This window comes from Erinaceus europaeus, chromosome 3 (assembly GCF_950295315.1).
Source record: "Erinaceus europaeus chromosome 3, mEriEur2.1, whole genome shotgun sequence".
Taxonomy (NCBI): domain Eukaryota; kingdom Metazoa; phylum Chordata; class Mammalia; order Eulipotyphla; family Erinaceidae; genus Erinaceus; species Erinaceus europaeus.
The window spans coordinates 61,388,195-61,409,505 of record NC_080164.1 but is presented as its reverse complement, the minus strand read 5'-3'; the positions used below and the strand labels follow the sequence as shown (position 1 = coordinate 61,409,505).

The window sequence follows — 21,311 nt, the reverse complement described above, 5'->3', positions numbered from 1 at the left end:
GCATTTGGTATTATGAGCACTTAATGTACTTGGCCCCAAGTACAGGCCTCTGGGCATACACCTGTGGGGGGTAAGGCAAAGCATTGCTGCAGGCTATCTTTCTTTCTCTTACACTCCACCCTCTCCAATTTCTCTTTTGTTCTATCAAAATAAATAAATAAAAAATAAAATATAAAAGAATAGCCTTTTAATTTTTTTTAATAGAACAGAGAGACTCTGAGAGGGGACAGAGACATATAGAGGGAGAGAGAAACACCTGCAGGCATGCCTCATTGCTTGTGAAGTATCCCTGCTGCAAATGGGGCTGCTTGAACTTATGCATGTTAACTCAACAGGTGCGTCACCACCTGGCCCCTTGCTATTCCTCTTTGAGATAAAAAAAATATTCTGGAAATGAGATGTGGCAATGGTTGCACAAAACTGAATATATTTAATGCTCTGAATTGTACACTTGAGAATGATAAAAACAGTGAATTATATATATTCAACTTTTAAAATGCAAAAAAAATACATATCATAGAACATTCACACATGTAAACAGTCAGAGAAATGGCTCTCTTTTAGAAAATTATTTGTTGAAGTCCTAGATAACATATTTAAAGTAAAATAAAAGAAGTATCTATCAAAAACAAAGAGTGAACACCAAACTGAGTGATAAGGGATACATATATTTGGAAACAAAATTGTGAATAACACTTTGGTTTACTTACCTGCAACATGCTGACTATCTCAACTTTGTTGAAGAAAATAAAAGACGTAAGAGTTGAAAGAAAATTCTCTTCAAAAACAGATGGTGTAGGCAAAATTATGTCCTGAATATACTGTACCCTGTAAGTCTGATGTATTTTTTGTCTAAGTTCAGAGTCTGTTATTGGTATAACCTCCTTAAACTTTGCAGTTTTGGTTAAGAATTCCCTATGTCTTTTTGGTTGTGCCAAAGCAGGATCATACTCAAGGCATCCCACAACATCCATGATACACTCATCAGAAAACATAACTTCAAAGAGAGTTGCCTTATTGAGGAATAAGATTCCTCTAATAATTTCATACAAATGGTGTAAGCCTTCAGTGTTTTCTAGGTTCTCACAAGCTTGGAAAAGCTGCAGTAGTTTCTTAATATAGCCTTCATTTTCCAAGGCTAGAGCCAGCTTTTCCCTACGAATAGGTGAGGAGAGAACTGAGGTAACTAAGTCAGCAATCTCTTCAAGTTTACTGAGTTCACACGTGGGCAGGTCTATCAGATGACTGGTTTCAGGCATTTCTTCAAAACGTTCTTCTTCTGATTCATCAATGAGATCCTGTGTGACTTCCACTGAAGGATCCTTACCCTGAACCTAAAAAAAAAATTCAATTTCAGCTTGTTACCTTAAAATACAAAAGAATTAAAAATTTTGGAAGTTAAACTACCAGTGAATTTAAAATAAAAAAGAACCTTGCAAAGAGTAAATATTTCACATGCAAAAATGGTTAACATTTTATTCTCTATACACATACACACATTTATACGTACATGCATACATATATATATATATATATTTCCAAGTATGGTACCAAAGCTTTGTGTATATCTGTCATTGCTGAGTGGCCTCTGTGAGCCAGGGGTGAAGTAGAGAAGGAGATATGAACAGAGAGAAGAGACACTATTGCACTGTTCTACTATCTATGAAGCATTCTGACTGCCATATCGAAGCCCTGGGCCTAACAGTGTACGTAGATGAACGACCTCCCAATCCCTAGTAAAAAAAAATCCTTCTAATTGCCAAAAAGAGTGTAATTATCCCCCCCCCCCCCACTTCATGCTCAAAATGTCAACTATCTTAAGTAAAAAAAGTTCCACAAATTCCTAAGTTCACTAAAGCAAAACATGAAAAAAGTTAAGACCATAGGAAAAGAAGACAGCTGATAGGGAGCTAGCTCAGAGGTAGAGTTCAGAATATGGAAGCCTGAGGCCTCAGGTTCAGTTACTCACTACTTATGTCAGAGATGACTGGTGTGTTGCTCCCTCTCCTCTCCTCAAAAAAAAAAAAAAAAGAAAAAAAAAACGGTTATGCACATAGGATGCCTCCCCCCCAAAGGACTAGTGTATTATACTTTTTTAAAAGGCTTTATTTGTTTATGAGATAGCAAACTAGAGCATCGCTTTGTCACAATATAGTACTAAATATAGACACACAAACAAATATGATCATTTGCTAAAGAATCTTGGTCACAGGTGGCCTTTGTTTTTTGCCACTCGTGTTATCTCTGGGGCTCAGTGCCTCCATGAAGACACCAATGCTCCTGGATGGCATATTTTTCATACTTACTTCCTTTTTGATAGAGAATTAGAGATAGAGGGAGAGAGCCAGAGGAAAGACAGTTCTGCTCTACCACTCATGTTTCCCTCCTGTGGGTAAGAACCATTGCTTTGAACCCAGAACCCCTGTGAACAGACATGCATATCTACCACTTGATCCCCAAGAGTGATCTTTGCAGTAAAGGATTAACCTTTTTCAAAGAAAGACACAGCCTGTGGATAGCTCCTGAGAAGTAACCCCTAAGCACTTAGAATATCCTGTCTGATGAGAGTGATACTGTGAATAAAGTGTTGGATACTCAGGCAAGAATTTGATCCCTGGTATTGCATGTGCCATAGTGGTACTTGTAGGGAACCGTGTGGTTTGCAGTGAGATCCTGGGACACATAGTATAAGTTTAATCTCTGGAAGTGTTAGAAACTAATGTAAGTATCATGGCAACCAACCTGTTTATAAGGCTAATCCTAAATGAAAACGCTGGATACAAAAATGTAGGTAAGGGAGTTGGGCGGTAGCGCAGCAGGTTAAGCACGTGGTGTAGAGTGCAAGGACCAGTGTAAGGATCCCGGTTCGAGCCCCCGGCTCCCCACCTGCAGGGGAGTCGCTTCACAGGCGGTGAAGCAGGTCTGCAGGTGTCTATCTTTCTCTACCCCTCTCTGTCTTCCTCTCCCCTCTCCATTTCTCTCTGTCCTATCCAACAACAATAATAACTACAACAATAAAACAACAAAGGCAACAAAAAGGGAATAAGTAAATTAAAAAAATATATAGGTAAGTGAAACCCCTATCTTGGTAAGATGAGAAATTGTACCCATGTACAATGCTAACAACTGTATTATAAGCCACTAATCTTCTAATAAAAAAAGGAACAAGAATTACTTTTACAAAGTAAAATAAAATTCTTGTCAGATGTCAAAATTTGGTAGTGTAATGGGTTAAGCGCATATGGCATGAAGCGTTAAGACCGACATAAGGATCCTGGTTCGAGCACGAAGGTCCCCACCTGCAGGGGGGTCACTTCATAGGTGGTGAAGCAGGTCTGCAGGTGTCTGTCTTTCTCTCCCCCTCTCTCTCCATTTCTCTCTGTCCTATCCAACATCATCAGTGGCAATAATAACAATAACAACAACAACAACAAGGATAACAAAATGGGGAAGATATGGCCTCCAGGAGCAGTGGATTTGTAGTGCTGGCACCAAGCCCTAGCAATAACCCTGGAGGCAAAAAAAAAAAAAAAAGTAAATAGGCTTTTATAGCTGAGGAAATCTGAATATATAGATTTCAACTAATTATGGTGTATGGATACTAGTTTGTTAAAATGTTAATAATAGATGGAATATGAGGTGAGGAGGTATTGCATAGGGAAGTATTTAACAATAATCTCTATACTTTCTGCTCAAATCTTCTGTAAATCTAAAATGTACAGAATCAAAACTTAACCAACAAAAATAGCAATTACCTGTATCCTGCTATATTATATATATGGTTATTCAGAGTAGTTCTGAGTACTGGTGCTTGGTACACAGTATTCAAGAATTATGGGGGAGGTATAGCATAATGGTTATGCAAAGAAACTTTCATGCCTGAGGCTCTCAATTACCAAGTTCAATCCCCCACACTGCCATAAGCCAGAGCTGAGCAGTGCTCTTGTGTAAAAAAAAAAAAAAATCTAAAAGCCTTAGAATATAAATTTCTCTCTCTCTCATCACCAGGGCCTCACAGCTCCAGGCTGGCTTTTTCCCCAGATAGGAAGAGAGAGATATAGACAGATATCATAGCACCAAAGCTTCCTTCAGTATAGTAGGGGTTGGGTTCCACTCTGGATCATGTGCATGACAAAGTTCTTTTGGATTTTGTTGTTGTTGTTTTGCTTCCAGGGTTATCGCTAGGGCTTGGTACCTGCACTACAAATCCACTATTCCTGGAGGCCACCCACATCCCCATTTTTGTTGCCCCTGTTGTTGTTGGATAGGACAAAGAGAAATTGAGAGAGAAGGGGAAGACAGGAGGAGAGAAAGACAGACACCTGCAGACCTGCTTCACCACTTGTGAAGGCACTCCAGTCCTTGAGTTTTGCACCATGTGCACTTAACCAACTGTGCTACCACCTGGCCTGATCTTCTGAATTTTTTTTTTTTTGCCTCCAGGGTTATTGCTGGGGCTCAGTGCCTGCACCATGAATCCACTGCTCCTGGAGGCCAATTTTTCCCCCTTTTGTTGCTCTTGTTGTAGCCTTGTTGTTATTATTGTTGTTGATGTCGTTTGTTGTTGGATAGGACAAAGAAATGGAGAGAGGAGGGGAAGACAGAGGGGGAGAGAATGACAGACACCTGCAGACCTGCTTCACTGCCTGTGAAGTGACTCCCCTGCAGGTGGGGAGCCAGGGGCGCCACGTGTGCTTAACCCGCTGCACTACTGCCCAATCCCCAATCTTCTGGATTTTAAAGATCTTCATGTTACACAATTACAAACACCTGTCAACAGAATCTAGCGTGATAAAACAAAATTATAACTACTTATAAAACTTAAGTGAGGGCTGACAAAATAGCTCATTTTTGATACTGTGCTATTTTGTCATGTGCAAGGCCCTGGTTTAAACCTGGCTCCTAATACATTGAATAAAGTTTTGGTGATGTGGTATTTCTGTCTGTTTATCCATCAGCCCATCTCTCCTGTTCTCTCTTTCTAACTGAAGTTAAAAAAAAAATGAACTTACCTGACAAATTTTTTCCCAAATTTCATCACATCCAGCTTTTTCCTGAAAACTTAGAGCCAAATCATAGTTTTCAGCTTCTGACCAAACAATTAAGGTATCCTGTTTAATTAAATAAAGAATTTATGTTATTATAATAAAGAGAAATAACTATGACATGGAGATTTCTAAACACACACACACGCACACACCCCTAGTAAGACAGTTCACCTGGATAGTGTGAACTGCTTTATTAGACATACAACTCTGGTTTGAGTCCATCCCCTACACTAAAGTAACCTTCAGTGCTGTAGTATCCTTCATGTACCATTATGTACATGGATATAGAAGATAGGATAAAGTTGTGGTATATACCCAGTGGAATACTACTCAGATATTTAAAAAGGTGAAATCTTGGTGGTCTGGGAGGTGGTGCAGTGGCTAAGGCACTAGACTCTCAAGCATGAGGCCCTGAGTTCAATCCCTGGTAGCACATGTACCAGTGATGTCTGGTTCTTTTACTCTCCTATCTTTCTCATTAATAAATAAATAAAATCCTTAAAAAAAAAAGGGGTGAAATCTTGGGCTGGCAAGATAGCTTGTCTAGTAGGAGATTACATTCATATGCATATGACCCAGATTACAGTCTCTAGTAAACCACACGAAGGTACTGTGGCACATGGGGAAGCTTAGGTGGCACGGAGTTGCTTCCTATCAGAAAGTCAGCAGTGGAATAGCATAATGCCAGCGATGATGATCGTAGTGTGGAAGCGCTCGCACCCCATGAGGAGCTGGCCAGTCTTGCAATGATGTTATTCCTCGCGCCCACCTTTGCTGCAGTTTTTATGAGACGTTCGTGAAATGACAAGAGTGCAATCTAGAGTAACGCCAAGATAGACTGGCTGGGCTTCATGCTGGATTCTCGTATCGTCAAGTTGCACATTAAGCTCACGCGAGGCCGAGGCATGGTGTAGATGGAAAACAGATGTTACCGTTTTTGCAGTGCTAGGGATTAGTCGCCATTTTTTACAGTAATCAGATATCAGAGACATGTCTTTCCTAAGTGTTTCCTCGAGGATGTCGAACTTGGATGCCTGAGTTGCACAGCAGATGTCATCGGCGTAGGTGAACTTCCTTGAAGAAGTTTCTGGGAGGTCATTGATGTAAATATTAAATAGCGTAGGAGCCAGAACAGAGCCCTGGGGGAGGCCACTTGAGACAAGTCTCCATCTGCTAGACTTGTCACCCAGATGCACCCTGTGCCCCAGTATGGTTCTGTAGCCCCCATGTCCACTTGGTCGATTCCAAATTATATTCCTCCATGAGGATAATTTCTGGAACCATCCATGCCACCCCGGTTCCATGGCTGCCAGTTCTTAGCAACATCGCCCTGCCAGATATTCGTCATGATGTGGCATCATCTAAGTTCATTTCCCACGTCTACGCTCGACCGGACCTGCCAATATACGCGGATATCTTCACCCACCCTGTCCAACGCTTGACGTCTCATCATCCAATCTGGTCTCCTACGCCTACACTGAACTTCTCTGTTCCAGACTCTTAGAAACAGAGTTGGCAGTCAGCTGAGGTAAAGAACAAACACCTCATCACAGACCCCTGCAAGTGTCAACCCGGCTTTGACCTAGCACGTTATTATTGGGCCCTCCTCAATCGCTATCCAACAGGCCATCATGGCCTGTGCGCCGCTATGTTCCATCGCTGGGGAGCCAGAGACGACCCGAACTGCCCCTGCGGCTACAGACAGACTATGACCCACATAGTCAATGACTGCCACCTCTCCGATTCAAAGGAGGTCTCGAAACTTTACATCAGGCTCAACCTGACGCTGTTAACTGGCTACGGAAGAAGGGCAAACGCTAGAAGAAGAAGAAGAAAGTCAGCCTGGATCAGTAAAATTCCATAACAAAGGGGGAGAAGGGTAGGTAATGGAAGTGGCACAGTAGCTAAAGGATAAGATCCAAGAGCAAGGGGTCAGGAGTTCGATCCCCAGCATTGCATGTACCAGAATGATGTTCTGGCTCTTTCTCCTCACTCCTCTCATTATGAAATAATTTTTTTTTTTTTAAGGCTATGACTATTGTGACAACTGAGTGATTACGGTTAAGTTAAAAATTAGGAAATGAAAGACAACTAACTACCTGTTGGGCTCACTCAGATATTAACAATAGTTCTGCAGCTTAGGCTGTAAAAAAACTAATAACCAGCTAGAGAGAGAGCATAATAGTTATGCAAAATGACTTTCATCCTGAGACTCTGAGGTCCCAAGTTCAATCCATAGCACCACCACAAGTACTCTGGTGGCAGAAAAAAAGAGGAAGAGGAGAAGAGAGAAATTAGTGTGTCTGGTGTGATATTTAAATAGTATAAGGTTTAAAAAAGATGATGTAATATCCTCTGGGACAAAATGGGTGGAACTGGAGGTGATTATGCTTAGCAACATGAGATGAAAGACAACTAACTACCAGATAGTTTCACTCATATGTAGAATCTAGAGAACTGATACACATGAACATGAAAATCAACCAACCAACCAACCAACCAACCAACCAACCAACCAACCAACCAACCAACCAAATAAAACAAAAACAAAACCAGAAACAAGCAAACTGTTTCTAAGACTTGTGAGAACTATAGTGGATATCTTTGGAAGGTGGGGTATACAAAACTCTGGTGGTGGGTGTGGTGTGGAACTATACAGTGTAATCTTACAATCTTATAACCTACTATTAATTACAAATAATTAAAAAAAAAGTTTAACATTTGGGCTTAAAGTAGAACATTAAAATCACTATGTAAGAATACATGGCTTTTGTTTTTAACTTTTCCAGATACAGTGAAGCAGAAAGAAAACAAAAAAGCAAAACAAAAAAATCAGGAAAAACAAACTACAGCACCTTCAGTGGAGTGGGGGCCAGACTTGAACCTAGGTCACACAGAAAGAAAAGAAACACACTACCCAAGTGAGCTATTCTGCCAGTCTGAAATGGACAACTTTTAAGAGATACATAAAAGTATAAGTTTAATATAGCAAAAACTTTGAAATTCAACCCCCAAATGCATATTTGGGTTAACACCCTAACCACACACACAAAAAAATAATCTATGAAACTTATTTTCAACACTTTTTCATCTACCACTTATTATGTATTTAAAAGATTTATTTACTTAAGATGCCAGGGTCTTGTGTACCCATGATTTTAGCATTCCTGGGCTGACTTTTCTTCCTTTTTGTTTCAGATAGACTGAGTGAATCAGAAAGATTGGGAGAAACAAAATGGCACTGGTGCTTTCCCTGATGCTGTGGCACTCCCATGCAATGCAGGGGGGATTCAAAACTGAACTATCCATATGACAAAGCACTCACCCTACCAGGTGAACTATCTTCTGAGTCCTATTTATTATTTTTTATTTATTATATTGAGTATAAGAGACTAAAAGATCACTACTCTGGCATATGTAATGCCAGAGACCAAACCCATTGACATGAATTCATGTAGTCCAATCCTGTGGTCTATCACCTGTGAGCTATCTCCTCAGTCCTACATATAAATACTGCATTATGACATGATATTAATAAATATAAAACTAACAGTGGCCCCTAAATTAATATACAAAGTCTCCAAAATAGAAACATTTTAACCCTTTCATTCAAGTCTCAGATTAATACTTAGAAATGTCTTCTCTACCCCCCTTTCCCTCTACATTTGTGTTCTCTATCCAAAATAAAAATTAATAGACTGCATCTTAAAACTATATGTAGCTTTTCCAGTTAAAGTGCCAGAGTACCCACTCAAGCTCCATGTACTTTTAAATATTATTTTCCTAGAGTGCTGCTCAGCCTGGCTTATGGTGTCAGTGGGGACTGAACCTGGGACTTTTGATACCTCAGGCATGAAAAGATTTTCCCCAGCTTGCCACTCTCCTCTCCTCTTTAAAGACACTTGTTTATTTAGGTTCCAATTCACCATCCACCTTCTGAAAGAAATTCAGGTAGGCAATGAAGGCAACTAGGTTTTCTTCACATTATTGTCCCCTGCCCTTTTTTTTTTTTTTTTTTTTAAGTAGAGCACTACTCAGTTCTGGTTTATGGTGGTGCAGAGGACTGACCTTGGGATTTGGAGCCTCAGGCATGAGAATCTCTTTGTGTAACCACTATGCTGTACCCATCCTCCCCCCAACATGCTTCCTACTCTTAAGATAGCATTTTCCCTCCATAAACCAGTAAAAAAGAATCTCAGAAACTAAATAGAATTTATATTTATTAGTGCAGAGGCCTGACTTTATAAAACAGGAGTAAAGGCTTTAATTTTAACAAGTGTTCAGGGGAATTCTTCTGATAAGTCAAATTTGAGAACCTGAACCTAACTGTATCAGTTGGCTAAATGAGTTGGGTAAGTGCCACAGGAAGGATCTTCCAGTTCTTTCTAACACAAATAATTGTGTAACAAATCCCATCCTTTCTTTTCCTTTCCCCCCACTGCCTCAGCAAAAAAGTATTCAGAAGTACTTCTTAGAAGTGCCTTCTCCTTGAGTTGGATGGTAGTGCAGCTGGTTAAGTGCAGATGGCACAGAGCGCAAGGACCAGCCTAAGGATCCTGGTTCAAGCCCCTGGCTTCCCACCTGCAGGGGAGTCACTTCTGCAGGTGTCTTGTCTTTCTCTCCCCGTCTTCCCCTCCTCTCTCCATTTCTCTCAACAACGATGTCTAACAATGATGACATCAATTACAACAATAAAAAAAATAAAACAGTCAATTACAACAATAAAAAAAAAGGGCAACGAAAGGGAAAACACACACACACACACACACACCCTTCTCCAAGGGCTAGAGTAACAGCTCCCAAGTGAAAGATCAGTGAACCAGCACAAGAATATTTAAGAGAACAAAAAGTGCCAACTTGCAGGGTTTCCTACATTTCTAAAAACTCTAGATAAAGTCAAAATTTAATTTCTCATAGTGATTTCTAACCACTTATTTCATCCCTGCTAAATTCCATGGAAATCAACAACCCGTGAAGCTTTCCGCCTACAGGTGTGCCATCACCTGGCCCATTTAAACTTTTTTTAAAAAGTATTTATCTATGCATCAACATAAACCTCCAAATAAAGATTACTTGTTCTCTTCCAGAACACATCTCTACTCACTCAACCTAATTATTAATTTTATCTGCTCGTGCACTGGAACTATAGTAGTGGACTGTATTTATTTCAAATTCATGCTATTTTAGTGCAGTATTCAAATTTGTAAATTTTCCTCCTCTCTTGTATACTCTTTAGTCCATCCTCTGCAATGAATGACACTTAGACTAAACCTTAAACACTTACCAATTTTATCCAGCTATTCTGTGATTTAAGTAAAATGAGTACATTTCTACTTTCACCTCAGTGAAAAGATTCTAACCAAAAGCTAGAATCCCCCCCCCCCCACTACCAGCAATCACTTGTGCTCTATGCTTATAAGATTCCTCCATTCCATCAGCTCCCCACCCCAGGACAGAGGGTAAGAAACCAAGGAAATAAATAGAGAAGGAAAAAGGGAAGATACCACAGCGCACTGCTCTATCACTCATGAAGCTTCCCCATCATGCAGTGGTGGAGGGCTCCAACCCAGGTTTGAGTGTGTGGTTAACTGTGTACTCTTCTGGGTGAGCTATCTCTCTCTCTCTTTAAAGTAGGGCATTAAACAGTATTTCATGGTTGACCAGGAATCTTCTTAATGAAATTCTCTTCTCCCAGGTTTGAAGATAACTCACTTTCCTGATTTTACTTTACCAGATCATTCTGAGCATTTTATATGTCTAAAAGGATGCCCTGTCAACTCTAAGTATAATATGTATCTCAGGCCATTCACCTCTTCCCATCTCCACTGCCATCAGTCTAACTTGACACAAGATCCCAAGCAGTTTCCCTGTTATAGCTTCTCAAGCCTCTAAGTCCATTATTTTTGGATTATGTCTGTTAAAAAATCTTTAGAAGAGCTGGCAAGATAGCTCACCTGGGAGGGCGCCTGCTTTGCTATGTACACAACACAGGCAACCCAGGCTCAAGTCTCCAGTATAGCACTCGGGAGTACTATGGCACTGGAGGAAGGTTCCGTGCTCTGGTATCTCCCTCTTTCTATCTGAAAAAGCTGGCATGGAGAGGCTCCCCCCTGGGGGGGAGGTCAAAATGTCATTAAAATGTCAACTTGCACTTAAAAATAAAAACAACTAAAGATAATGATAGTGACTAAGCTAGAAGCAGCAATAAACCAAATATTAAATTGATAAATGGATAAATCTGGACAGTTTAACTTAAAAAAGAAAAATTTTAAGTTTTTTTCCTTCCAATTTATATCTATTTTCTCAAAGGTGACTCCCTCCTGTAGCTAAAAATAGCATTTAATAACTTGAATTAGAATCTCCTACACCAATGTAAGGGAGATGGCATAATGGTCATCCAAAAGACTTTCATGTGATCCTAGAGGTGGCGCAGTGATAGCACTTTGGACTCTCAAGCATGAGGTCCTGAGTTCTATCCCTGGCAGCACATGTGCCAGAGTGATAACTGGTTCTTTCTCCTCTTTTCTTTCTCATAAATAAAAATCTTTTCTTTTTTCTTTTCTTTTTTTTTTAAAAGAGCCAAACTCAAATCAATGTACGTCATTGAAAAAAAAAAAATCAACTCCCCCAAATATTATTTTACTATTATTTCAAAATCTAAATGGGAAAGCAAAAACAAGGGCAGGGAGATAACATAATGGTTATGCAAAAAGACACTCATGCTTGAGGCTCCTAAATTCCAGGTTCAATCCCCCATACCACAAGTCAGAGCTGAGCAATACTCTGATAAAACACACACACACCTTAAAATACTATTTTGTATGCTACCATGCATGTTAAAAGGTAAATATATGTGACTGCATATGTATATACATGTGCATAAAACCTCTAGGAAGAGGGCCAGCAAATAGCTCACTAGGATAGTCTGTCTGCTTGGCCATGTGTGCAATCCATGTTTGAGCCCGGAGTTAAGAGTGTTGTAGTATCTCTCCTCCTCCTTTCTTTATCTGTCTAAACAAAGGCAGCCCAGAACTGTAAAGTCAAGGTAGGAAGGAAAACAAAAGAAATAATCCCTTTAGGAACCTAGAGAGAATAAAGAAAATGTTAATATTGGTGGTTTCCACCAAAGGCAATTACATGGATGGAAAAAAAGTGGAGAAGACTATGGTATGGAATGTCTTTGGAACTTTCAACAATGTATTAAAATTGTTTTAAAATATCTCAAATCAAAAGATTAATTTTTTCTCTAATTCCCAGTTTCTGGAATCATTATTTTCAGGCTCCAAGGTTTAAAAACACTACAGGTAACCTTTGATTTCTATCTCTTTTAACCCATTTAGAACACTCATTCTTGCATCTGAATTATCACAGATGCAAACAGATGGTCTGCTTCCTAGCATTCTAGACCCCCCTACCCCATTAATCATTTGTGACATTTGGCACATTCTTCCACAACACAGAATCACTTTCTTCATATTAGGACTCTACTCAGGAACTTACAGTGACTCCCTTTTGTTTAGTAAAGCAAGCTCTCAAAAAATAAAAGTTCCTACCACAAACAGGTTTGACTTTTACAGAAGGTTTACTACTTATTTTTTTTTACTTTAGCAGACACCGTCAAGGAAAGTAGAGTCTATTTTAATGATTATGGCTGAAATTCTTCTTTCATTTTTTATATATTCTACTACCCAAATTTGTGGAATAACTTGACTGTTATGTACCACACAAGAAACAATGTCTCTGTATCTTAGTTACTGTATCTTAGTTACTTGCTGAAGTTACTTGTTATTTTCTTGTCATTCTGCAGTTATATCATCTGTCTTATTTCACAATAAAACCAAGGCGGAGGGATTTCTTATAATTCCATTTTATATCCAATTAACACATAATTGTAACTAATGGAAGATCTTCTACCATATTTTTGATTTAGTGAAAATGAATTATGTAAATTCTAAATAACTTAAAAATTTGACATGTACAATAGGCATTTTATTTCATGTTCCACTGAAGAATCACTTAATCTCTTCCTTTCCCAATGTATTTACTTACACTTAGTTGACTCCTTTAGGGCAAATATATTTTGACTACTTTAGTATTGTGGCCAGTAAGCAAGAAAAATGAAAACGCATGACTTATCAACATTGTGTAATTTGATAGTCACCTTGTCTTTCTAAATTATTTTGAGTCCTAGCCCACAAAAGCAGTACTTTGTTTTTTGGGGGGAGTATTGGTTCTGAGTTCACTATTTAGTATTTAGCTCAGTTTATATTTGAAATGTTAAGAACATTAAATATGCCCCTCTAAACTTATTCAATGTATTTTTAGTAGGGCAAAAATACCCTGTACTCTATGAGTAAACTCATTTATTCAGTTTTTTTTCCAATTTAAAAACCCATTATTGGTCATGTAAGTTTTGCAAATAAAAAATGTCCTAATTTATTAAATAATAAATTGTGACTTTTTAAAAATTGTGACATTTAAGAAATATATTCCTATATGCACCTCCCGATGTTCAGAGCCGCAGAATTCACAATAGCCAAAGAGTGGAAGTAGCCTAAATTTCCATTGACAGGTGACTGGATAAAGAAGCTATAGAATATAAACTCCATGGAATAGTATTCTGCAATAAAAAAAAAAATGATATTGTGTCCTTTGGGACAAAATGAGTGGAACTGAAGGAGATTATGCTAAGCAAAATAAGAGACAAAAAAAACCCAAAAACTACAGGATGTTTTCACTTATATGTAGAATCTAGAGAAATGAAACACATGAATTGCAAAACAGTCTCTAAGACTTTATGAAAACTATGGTGGTTATTATTGGGAGGATGAGGGCACAGAACTTTGGTGATAGTTACTGTGTGGAACTATACCCTACAATCTCACTATCTTGTAAACCACCACTAGTCACAAATTAAAATAAAATTACATTATTGTTAAAAAAATAGAAATATATTCCTAATGGATATAAAAATATCAGTGTCTGGAAATCACAATTTGTATAAACTTGGCAAGAAATGTAGATTGTACAAGACTTTGGTGAAAGAATGAAAAAAGGACAATTACTATAAAGAAACTAAGTTTTACATAATTCTCATGACTCTCTGGCTCCTACAGAAGCGCAATAAATGTGGAAGAACAACGGAAACACACATACACACATACCTGACAATAAAACAAGAAACTCCATCACATAAGTCTCTCCTTTTTATACACAAATTCGCCCCACATTATTCTTTTAGAAACAAATCTGACAGGGTTAAGAGATAGCTCACTGGGTAGAATGTACACCTTAACATGAGCAGAGGCCCTGGGTTTGAGGCCCAATAACACATGGAAGCAGCATGAATGGCATTGGGGAGCTCCAGAACAGTGGAGCAGTGCTGCAGTTTTTTCTCCTGTCTTTCCCTCACCCTAAGTAAAAAAATTAGCCCAGGGTGACTGAGCTGGTATGGCATGTAGGGGTACTCTAAAGAAACTACAGGGATTAGGGCCCAAGGTTTATGCAAGACTTTTGCACTCAAAGCTCTCTGGCATCACCAGGGAGCTGCAGTTGCTCTGGTTTTTTTTTTTTTTTTTTAAATCACTAAGAAACTAGAAAAACAACAAAAATAGCATGCCCCCCCCCCAATACTTAAATGCAATTAATTAGCATGAGGTCTTTTCTGAGTTCAATCCGTTACTAGTGCCAGAGTAATGCACTGGGTTTTTTTCCCTCCTCACGCCTCCCCCCTGGTTAACTGACTGTAAGTCAATCTTAATAAATATATGTTCAGAATTTTTTCAAATGCCCTCTCTCCCATATTACTTATAACTTAAAAAAAAAAAAACTGTCATCAGTGTCAGGGTCTTGTGTATGTTGAGATTACACTGCTCCTAGGTCAACATTTCTCGTTTTACTTGACAGGGAAAGAGAACAGAGACACCACTGCACCATTCCATTCTCTGAGGTTCTTCCCTTGGTATATTATATGTAGCACTCACATAATCAGGCATGAGCTCCAGAGGGTGCTATTTAGACATAATATTTTAATTTCCAAATAGAAGTTAACATTGTATGTGAAAATTTGTCCCAAAGTTCTAAAAAATTCAAAGATGCTACTGGACTGTTTCATATGCAAACCTCTACTATGTTATTTTTCGGGTACATAAATTATTGAGAAGACTTTGCATTAAAGTTAATTGCCAAGAAGATAGTAATGGGGCCAGCTAGATAGCTTAGTTGGGAAGATGTCTACATGCTAATGACCCAGTGGTCTGTGGTAATGAATTCCTGAACCCTATGGTAGTAGAGGAAACTTTGGTGTTGTGGTATCTCTATCTAAAGGAAAAAAGAAAAAAAAAGATAAATGTCAGCCTGAAGCTGTGAAGCCCAGGTGACAAAAGAAGTCACAAATAGGGTAAGAGGTTAAGAAGTAGATAGCATACTGTTTATGCAAGGAGACTTTCATGCCTGAGGCTCCAAAGTCCCAGGTTCAACTCCCCCTCCCCCCAACCACCATAAACCAGAGTCAAACAGTGCTCTGTTTAAAATTAAAGAAAAAAAAAAAAAGTCACAAATAGCTATCTGGCAAAATTCAGTGCAAATGTAGGGAATAACCATGTTCCTGGTTGCTCAGAAGTAATATTTATTTAAATGTCTATTTAAAAACAGCTAAGGGGTATAGGAAACATTTAAGTGTTCAACACAGGACAAAGGTTTAATTAGATTTCCTAAAAAAAAAAAAAAAAGAATATTTTTAACTAGAGAAAAAAACCTAATTGAATACTGCAAAAATTAAAAATACTTCAAAGCACAGATTAAGAATATATTGCAAGCATAAAACAATTGTTTTAACATCAAGTATTTACTAATAATGAGCTGTGAAATAGGCATAATTTTCATTCCTCCAAATATTTATTTCCAGGCATCCAAATTTTCATTGATCTTGAAGAGAATAGGTACTGATAATGCAAATATAATACTAAAATAATTATCTTTTTCTTTGACAATCTCTTCTACATTCAACTTACACACTGCAAACAAAAAACCTGAAAAGAATCCAAATGTCTAACAGTAGGTGTATATCATATAACAGAATATTAAACAGTATTTTTTAAAGGAAACCAGTTAGATCTACACTGTTAACATGAACAAATAGCTAAAATAATCGAGTAAAAAATTGAAAAGCTGCAGAATACATGTAAGTGTATGAGATCACTTGTGTTAAAATTTAAAAACACATAATAGAACTACATATTATTTATGGATACATACATATGCAGAAAAGGTATAAAAGCATGTACAGAAATACACATCAACTTCAAAATAGTGGATACCTACAGGAAGGATGAAAAATGGATTTGATGGATAGTTACAAAAGGGGCTTTATGGCTATCCACAATGTTCAACATTACAAAAAGATTGCAAACAAATATGGTATAATGTTAACACTGTTGATTTCTGGTTGTGTTACACAGACATAATCTTCTCTGTATTTTTTAACTTTGAAATATTCTTAATAAAAATGACAACATTCATAGAGTAAAGAAGAGGTTGAGTCACTGCTGCCATTTTCAGGTGAAATAATCAGGCATGCTAAAACACAACATTGGTTTTCTGTCCCACTTCACCCCTCCCCCAAAATGCCCCATAACACAACAAATATTAACAGAAAATGTTACATAGTTGGTAATGTACAATCTTGTGCAGTATCCATTGATTATATTAGAAATATACAATTAAAGAACAGGATTTAAAGCCTTTCACTTCAAAAACTCTACCTTTACTTTAGCCAAAGTATGTAATTTCACACCACAAACAGGCTTTCCTTGCTTTAAAGAGTACCTCTTTGAATTTCCCTTTATACCGTTTTCTTTAAGTGTGACTGAGAATAAATGGCTTAGTGTACAGGGTATAGAAGAGACCTGGCTAACTGCAGTTAAATAAAACGAATGAACACATTGTATTCTAACTACAATTGTGAGTGGCCCAACTTAAAAGTAAATCAGTGCCAGTACAAAAACTTTCTCTTCAGATTGAAACTTCTAACTTGTAAGGGAAACAAGTAAGATCTGTAACTGTTTACCAAGCATGTTTTTTTTCTTGAACATTTCTTTGTCAGTTTAATACTTCCTTGACCACAGATGAAGCCTTTCAAATTAAAGATAAACAACTACTTGCCTGCTGTTTCTGATATGCAGTGTTTGGATTTATCTTTGATTCCAAGAGTAATGAGCCTGAAAGAAAAAAAAAAAAAAGTCAATTTATAAAATCCTGGAAAATAAAAATAAGAATACATATCAAAAACTCACCATTTTTGAATGCTCTCTTCACTTTACACACCTAAAACAATCAAATATGTTCCAATTCACATTTTTCTCTTCAGATCAAGAGTCCCTATTTATCTAGAACATATTATTCTATTCCATACGCCCACAGTGGAAAAAGAAATCCATCTAAACCCAACATTCAAACCAAAAGCATAACGAGATAACTAGCAGTTTTATTGAAATGAAAAAAAAAAAAGGTCTAATGACCACTTGAAGCCAAACTCTTTTTAACAAGTTATTTTATTGCATTTCCAGTTATCAAATAAAACAAATTACAAAGAATCACAAGGATCTAAGTATTTAGTACACGATTTACAGAATTTCATCCTTTTCTCATTAATACCAAAAGGACCTCATTAATACCTCATGTATAAATATATGTCTATGATTACTTAAGTAAAATGTTAAAAACTCCAGCATACAAAATACACCAATACTAAATCTAAGGCTGTCATTTTTCTATCACCTACATATATCGGTTGCTCAAGTCAAGGCGATCAGATTACAAAGAGAAAGGTGCTTTCATTACAATTCACATATTTTACAATTTAAAAACACATATGATTCGTACAGTAATAAGTTAGCGACTACAAGTGTACACTCTGCCTTGGTATCCTCACTTGTTCAGGTAAAATATCCATTTCTCCTTTTTATTATTATTATTAACCGCACCCTCTGTAAAGACAGCCTAAAGGTCTCTCAGGCTAAACATGCCCGTGCAGTGTGTGCATGTATCGTGGCAACAGCCTGCAGTGACCCCAGGAAAAGGAGCCTGATGGTTTCCCCCCCAGCACCTGTCGACTGTGGCAACTGGGGCTCATTGGGAGAAAGATAAGTCTCACCAGATCTTTGGTACCATGTTACGGATAAGTAAATAATAAAGGGGGAGGCGAGCCAGCTCTCCAGGGCAAGATCACTTTTGTGTCTCTCTGTCTCTCTCTCTCCTCGCTGCTTTCCCACACCGTCCTCCTCTTCACCCCCCCCCCCAAAAAAAAAAAAGAACGGAGAGGAAGGGGTCAAGCCCTAAATCGGGATAGGAGGCGGGGGAATAGAGAGATGCCTTCTGAGCATAAATAAAGACAAAGTAGTCCCCCCCCCCCCTTTTTAGCCGTACAAGAAGTACAACTAGACCAAGGCGCTGCCCCAAGAGGTGGTGGGACCCGACCCAGGGCCTCAACCCCAGGGCTGTGCCCAGACCGCAGGCACTGGCTCTTTATTCTACCGTCCCAATAACCTTACCGTCGGACTCTGCCCGAACCAGCAGCGACATCCCCTTGAGCTCCTCCACGTAAGTGGAGGAGACGTGCCCGGTGCCTCGGTCGTCCCATTGCCGGTCTTCGTTCAGGGTATACACCTTCACTCGCCGCCGCGTATCCGACATGGTGGCTGCCGTCCCCACCACGCCAGTCGCCGCTCCTCGTTCGCCGAGTCCGCGCCCCTCACTCTTGAGAGATGGCAGTGGCGGCTCCGAAGAGGCCCGAGTTCACCATGGCTCCAAAGGTTCAGCGGCGGGAAGAGGCAACAAGAGCCACAGCCCGAAGTCCCAACTACTTCTTACTTCTCCCCCTCCCACACACCCTCCCTTCCCACCCTTTGCCCCCGAGAGCTCACTCGCTCTCCTGTCGCCGCCGCCGCCGCCGCCGCGGTAATTACTACAGATCCGCCATCTTGTAACCCGATTCTCTCTGCCTTTCTCTTCCTCCTAGCGGGCTCGCACGGGCTGTCCTAGCAGGGGCTACGGAGGCCGACGAGCCCAACGCACTACGCTCCTACTTCTGCTTGTACTTCCCGGGTTGGCACTACTCCGCGCTCTCGCGAGACTGGGTACGGCAATGTAGTGGGCGGCCCTAAGAGTCGACTTCCTCTGCTCTGGTTCCTGCAAGCTAGCGTGAGATCTCGTCGGAGAGGCGTGGTTCTCTTGAACTCTCGTTTCTGTCTGGTGGCGCGAGACTTTGTTTCCTGGGCAGGTCTTGCGAGCTGAGAGGTTGAACGTCTAGTTTCATCTTGTTGGAGGCTGGCCGCCACTCAGGAGAAATATTTGGGCACAGTTCTGGGGGTGTGTGGAGGGGGGTGGAGAAAAAAAAGCAAAGCAAACCTGAGAGGTAGGTATCACTGGAATGTATTACCCCAGAATATGGGGGCATAAAAGCCGGTATGCCTTCGCTACTTAATGGCAACGCTGTCATCCTGTAGGAGAAAAAAAAAAAGACTAAAGTTCTTTCCGTGAAGACGGAGGGACTTTGGGCAAGACGACCTGAAACTCGTCGGGGAGGTGGTCACAGTGAAGCGTCTCCTCAGGACGTGTTCTGCGGATCCTAAGGCTATGTCAGTTTCTTATTTCGCGCCAAAGCATTTCGCTTTTTTTATTCTTTTTTTTTTTTTTCTGCTCATTGAAAAACACTTTCCTTTTCATGAAAATACGTGCTTGTCACTGCGGAAATAGGTGGTCAGATAGTTTAGGAAGAGTGACGGTGAGTTGGCCTTTCTCACACGTCTATGAGGCTGTTGGATATTTTTGTGTTTCTCTTGGACATTTTTTTTTTTTTTTTTTTTTTTTTGCGTGAACTTCTTCTGAGGACCTGAGTGCTGAATGAGCGATGGCAGAAGTCGCTTGACATTTACACTGTCAAACTGCGCGGGGCTTGGAAGTTATGCCTTGGGCAGTACTTCATTTCAGTCTTTATCCGTCTTTTGTTTATTTATTTTAAAAGATGGGCTCATTATTCTGTTGCCAGTTCTTTACAACTTGTTAGCCTGAAAGATGAAAAAAAGAAAAATCCAGTGGAGAGACATATCTTGATCCCACAGCGCATTTTTAGAGTTGTTATTGTCATGACTAGGTCTGGCTCACTTATCTGTGGACACTCATCAGCTGTTCTCTAAGATGTGAGACTTTATATATATATTTGCCTCCGGGGTTATTGCTGGGGCTGGGTGCCTGCACTATGAATCCACTTGTCCTAGAGGCTGTTTTTTCCCATTTTGTTGCCCTTACCGTTATTATTGTTGCCATTGATGTTGCTGGGCAGGACAGAGAGAAATGGAGAGAGGGGAAGACGGGGGAGAGAAAGATATAGATACCTGCAGACCTGCTTCACTGCTTGTTAAGTGACTACCTTGCAGGTGGGGAGCTGGGGGCTCGAACCGGGGTCCTTACGTAGGTCCTTGTGCCTTGTGCCACGTGCACCTAACGCGCTGCGCTACCCCCCGACTCTCTATTTTATTTATTATTTTTAGCAAAGCTCTGCTCAGCTCTGGTTTATGGTCGTGTGGGGGATTGAACTTGGGACTTAGGAGCCTCAGGCGTGAGTCTCTTTGCTTGACCATGTGCTATCTACCATCATGGAGACAGTGTCTCACACAGGGCAAGTGCCTGAAAAAAAAAAAAAGTAAATTCTGATTTCAAAATCTGAACGCACAAGTTTTATTATTTTTTATAAGTTTTTATTTTAATTATTTTGATAGAGAAATTGGGGGCGCGGGGTGGGGTATATAGGGTGCGAGCTGGTGAAGCTTCCTTCCATCAAGTGGGGACCAGGGCTGGAAGCTGGGTCCTGTTGCATGGTAACATGAGCACTTAATCTGGTGTGCTAACATCTGTTTCCTTTTTTTTTTTTTTTTAATCTAAAAAGGACCTTAGAATGTAGGCTTCCAGCTGTGGCCTGGGAGGTTGCACAAGCATGAGGTTATGAATTTCCTGGCCTCACATGTGATAGCGTAGTGCCCTGGTGTGTGCTCCTGTTTTTTCTACCTCTCTTTTACAATCTCTCTCACACACAAATGTTAAAAAAAAACCCAGAAACTACCCCTCTTTCTCAATCTCACACACATTAAAAAAAAAAAAAAAGGTATAGTGGTCCGGGAGGTGGCACAGTGGAAAAAGTGTTGGGCTCACAAGCATGAGATTCCAAGTTCAATTCCATGCAGCACATGCACCAGAATGATATTCAGG

The 21,311-nt window shown here is 39.5% G+C and overlaps 1 protein-coding gene across 2 annotated transcripts in view; it reads right to left on the bottom strand.

Moving 5' to 3' along the window:
• PPP4R3B (protein phosphatase 4 regulatory subunit 3B) overlaps window positions 1-19,411 on the bottom strand; it is a 50,356-nt gene extending 30,945 nt beyond the window's left edge. Inside the window, exons 1-4 of one of the 2 annotated variants that reach the window (XM_060187251.1) lie at window positions 18,599-19,411; window positions 17,211-17,266; window positions 5,013-5,111; window positions 711-1,334 (exon numbers count right to left, since the gene is read on the bottom strand). In XM_060187251.1, the coding sequence (XP_060043234.1) occupies window positions 711-1,334; window positions 5,013-5,111; window positions 17,211-17,266; window positions 18,599-18,740 (921 nt within the window). In that variant the 5' untranslated portion in view covers window positions 18,741-19,411. The remainder of the gene's footprint in view (window positions 1-710; window positions 1,335-5,012; window positions 5,112-17,210; window positions 17,267-18,598) is intronic. The other variant, XM_007525468.3, reaches the window with a different exon arrangement.
• Window positions 19,412-21,311: the final 1,900 nt, after the last annotated feature.